The following is a 4,764-nucleotide window of genomic DNA, read 5'->3' on the forward strand; positions in this document are numbered from 1 at the left end:
ATTAATTCAAAAGATAGTGGGATAGATTAGATCAATGTATTAATGATAATAATAATGAATGAAATCACTTATATTAATGGTAATTACGATTAGTTCAAATGAACGATTCTTGTAGTTCGCTTCTACAACTGAACCAAAAAAAAAAGAATCTAGAAAACTGGACGATTTTTGCGACAGCAACCAATCTTCTGCCGATTATTGTATCACAGATATCATACTTTATCCTATCTGCTTGGTATTTCAATTATCGTTGAGAATCATCTCATATTAAGGATTCATAAAATTGGATAATCTTTATGGCAGCAATTAAAAAAGTGAAAAATTATATCTTATTGATTAATTGGAAGTTAATTTTTCCAAGAGGAAGTAGTTTACGAAATTATGCGCCCATAAAGGATTACTAGTAACATCCAAATTTCGTAGTAATTCTATGATTAGGATAACAAAGGTACTGATAAATTGACATCTAATTTGAGGGAAATCTCATAAAGGGGATTTTTTTTTTTTCAAATTGTTAGAAAGATTGCTATAAGCCGTTTTTCCAATAGCAAAGAAAGCAATTATGATTTTTCGTTTTGTTTTTTTTTGGAGCAAAATAAAACAGCTTTGGCATAATAAGTTTAGACAAATTATCCATGCTAATCTTTTTTTAGAAATAGTTGAAAATTAATTGAATTACTTGACAGCAATGAAAGAAATTATTTCCAAATGTATTTGATGGATGAAAAAAGATTTTATTGACCTCTGACATCTAATGATGCTTCGAAATTATTAGTAAATGACAATTTTTAAATCTATAAACCTTTTTGACTAATTTGAATAGTATTCAATAAAAAGAGTTAATTTTCAAGACTTTTTTCCATAATTAAAAATTTTCCTATTAGTTAGTTTGCTAACAAATTCTAAGTTATGCCCACTAATTAATTAAAAGTCAGTTTTCTTAATGAGAATCAATGCAAGAAATTATGTGCCAGTAAGGATCACTGTTGACATTTAAATTTCAAAGTGATTAGGCAAATAGTACTGATAAATTGACATTTAAGTTGCACTTGTCATACTATTACTTATCATGAGATGCTTATTTTGAAAAATCTCTCGGAGATTCATCATTTCTGCTAAATAATCGATCAATTACTAATACTTACCCTTATACTGACATAGTTTACCGGAATATGAATGGCGACATTTGCACTCGCCATTCTCATAATCACCATGTTTTGAGCATCGTTCATCATCTTTTGGTACTTCCTGGATGATGTTTACATCAGCACAAGATCGAAATCCGTATGCTTGACCCCATTCTAAGGCTTGACGTTCAAGCAGAACAATACATGATGCACATGGACGTGTAGGTTGAACTGTCGCATGCTGCAACCTACAAAACGCAGTAACTATCTCCCATGATACTTTCTTCTCAATGATAAGCTAATAAACTATTAAAATTCTTCAAAACAAAATGATTACTTTTACTTTTTTTTAAGAAAGTGAAAAAAAATATATATATATATATTTAATGATATTATTGTTATAGAGGGGAAAAATTACTCCTCAAATTTTTTCTTATTCATTTTTAAGCAATCATATTTACTGAACATTCTCATTTTTTGCTAAATTTTACCAATTTCAAAGGAATTTAAAAACCGAAAAGAATTAATTTTAGGATTTTAAAAAAAATGTTCATCACAGTTGAGATTTAAAATTTGTCCAAATTTATCATCAAAATTTAATAGAATTTGAAAAGGCGACTAACCGGTTTGTAAAATTTTTAAAAAAAAAAAAGGTTTGTAAAATTTTTAAAAAACTTCGTTATCTGTTTGCTTTAAAATAAAAATTTTCTAAAATAAATAGCATTTAAAAGGTGAAAAAAAAACTTGCGTTTGGTCTTCGATACCAACATATTCACTACCTTTTACAGGCGCTAATTGCTCAATAATGTCACCAGTTTCATTTATTACCGATAAACGATATCCACCCTATATATAAAAATTTGTTTTACATTTCCTAAAATTTTTCTTTCTCAAATTAATTATTGTTCTATCACTTAATTTTTGCACAAAATAAACAAATCTTATTGACAAAATTTTAAATTTTAATAAATTTCGGCCAAAAACACTAGAAACCATTCAGCTGAAAAATGTTTAAATAAAAATTGACCTAAAAAATGCTAAAAAAAAGGTCTGAAAATTTTATAAATTTTAAATGACCATTTGGTAATTTTCATAATAATTATAACAAATACTACATAATAATTAACTAACCTGATGTGGATATTGTAATCGCCATGTAAAATTATATGACTCACCAACATACAGTTGAGTATAACGTGCTTAAATTAATTATTAAAAGTTATATCAAAATTTGAACTTATTGAAAATAAAGGAGCATATCAACGAGGTCAATAAAGAATTTGTTGATCATTAGGATATTGTAATTAATCATTTCAAATTCGATCCAAATCAAAATATTTTTAAAATTTTGCTACTTTAGAATATTTAAGTTAGGATAAGATTTAACAAAAATCTAAAAAAAAATAAAAAAACAATAAGATCACTATTGCGTGATGAGCCTTTAAAATTATCAAAATAATGGAGGTAAAAATATTGCTGATCTTATTAATAATAATATCATAACTAGTGATAAGCAAACAGAAACTAACGATTTTCAGGTTTAGGTACACCACATGGACTGATTGTTCGAGCGGAATCCAAGAAATCGAGTGGTGGAAATCTTACGGGAGGAAACGTCAATGCCACGTGTCCAAAGACACTATACCGCAATAATAAATGCAACAGTAGCAGTAATTGTAACATATACTTTCTGCAATCTTTTACTTGTAATAAGTAAATAAGTAATGCAGCAAAGTAGATGTTACGGTGAACGAAAGGTGAATGATTGATAGTTTCTTCGGATACCCTGATAATATCAGTATTACGAAGTCACAGAAATAATAACAGCTCAACGGATCTTTCAATTATTACACCAGTAATGTTAATTAAACCTAGTAGTTAAAGTTGATAATAATTACAACCAGTAAATGTTGCTAATTAATACTAATAATAAGTAAGCAATCAATTCGAATAAGTGATAGACAATTCACAACTATTGATAAGTAAGCAGTCTTCAGTTAGAGCTTAACCTTTAGTATCAAGTTCAGGTCAGGACAAATCATACATCCATGCAAATGAATGCAGCCATGTATTATCAAATTTGATATTTTGAAAGAACTGAAATTTAATTTGAAAAAAAACTTATTTGTTTAAATTTTTGTTTTGAAAATGTAAAAATATGTATTCTTGAGCTAATTTAACTTTTCAAATTTCTACTTAATTCATTTTAGGAGTTTTAGTATAACCACATGGGAAAAATTATTGAACAAAGATGCATTGAGTTAAATTTTGACAGAGAAAAAATTATTTCTCACCAATTGGTCAGTAATGGCCACTGTTAGAATATTTGACGATAATAATAATAAAGAAAATTCAAAAAAGGGACGTAGAAATCTGTTTTTAAAGTACAATTCAACTGTTCATTGTCAATTCAAAATTCAACTTTATAATTCAGCTATTTATGAATTATTTTAACTTTTATATCATCACATCATTTACTTGGTATATCACTTACTTTACTTATCATATTTTACCATTTAAATTAAAACCATTTTATAGCATTTATTTAACTTATTAAATAAGTTATCACTTAACAAAGGGTTACCTTTATAACGAAATAATTCGCAATGAAAATGACAATAATTACTTCTGTCCATAAAATTAGATTCAATAGAGAGAATGAATGAAGTGAACAGTTGTGTAATAGTGCTTAAGAATAGATATTGAATATCACTTAAAGTGAAGGAAAAAAGTACTTCAATAAATTTTAATTTTACATGAAATATTATTACTTGACAACTTTATGAGTTTCACAATGACATCTTATAAATTTTAATACGCATCAGCAAGTAGACAGTATATTTGTTAAAAGTATCAATGAAAAGACAGGACATAAATGCCAATATGAATTTTTATGGTATAAATATTGGTAAGTTCGAAATTCTAACATCAATGTATCTATAAAATCTATAATCAAAAAATTTGAATGGAATATTTTAGAATTTAAAAGAAGAAATACTTTTACTCCTCGGAAAAATTAAGAATAAGAGATAATTTATAGGTAAAAAATAAAAGTGTATAAATATTTTGCACCATCAAACATTTCTATATTCTAGCATAAACATTTGTAGTAGTGGTATTCTAGCGAAAAATTAATGTATTGAATGATATGCTTTTCAGGGATATTATATATGATGATGAGATTGGTTTGAGAATTTTTAAAGAACTCTCAATTTAATGATGCTTAAAACAAATATCAAATTTACGCAACAGGTAATACCATTCGATCAGTGAAATTTGCAAATGGAAAATGATTAGTTGGAAATTTTTGAAAATTATTAGGAATTCAAATTTCAAATTAAATCTTTTTTTAAAAAAAATTAAGCAAAAAGATAAACATCCGTAGCAGACAGATAATAGTGGTAATAATAATAATAATAATAATAGTAATAATAATAATAATAATAATAATAATAATAATAATAATAATAATAATAATAATAATAATAATAATAATAATAATAATAATAATAATAATAATAATAATAATAATAATAATAATAATAATAATAATAATAATAATAATAATAATAATAATAATAATAATAATAATAATAATAATAATAATAATAATAATAATAATAATAATAATAATAAT

General features: G+C 25.2%; 1 protein-coding gene across 1 annotated transcript in view; it reads right to left on the minus strand.

Moving 5' to 3' along the window:
* The window catches only part of LOAG_17273 (DOMON domain-containing protein), a gene marked incomplete at both ends in the record, with an annotated part of 6,165 nt that extends 3,355 nt beyond the window's left edge, over positions 1-2,810 (minus strand). The window contains 4 exons of the mRNA XM_020449933.1: positions 1,146-1,368; positions 1,872-1,973; positions 2,259-2,326; positions 2,657-2,810. Of these exons, the coding sequence (XP_020306467.1) occupies positions 1,146-1,368; positions 1,872-1,973; positions 2,259-2,326; positions 2,657-2,810 (547 nt within the window). The remainder of the gene's footprint in view (positions 1-1,145; positions 1,369-1,871; positions 1,974-2,258; positions 2,327-2,656) is intronic.
* Between the last annotated feature and the right edge of the window lie 1,954 nt (positions 2,811-4,764).

The sequence above is a fragment of the Loa loa genome (genome assembly GCF_000183805.2).
Source record: "Loa loa unplaced genomic scaffold supercont3.56, whole genome shotgun sequence".
Lineage (NCBI taxonomy): Eukaryota > Metazoa > Nematoda > Chromadorea > Rhabditida > Onchocercidae > Loa > Loa loa.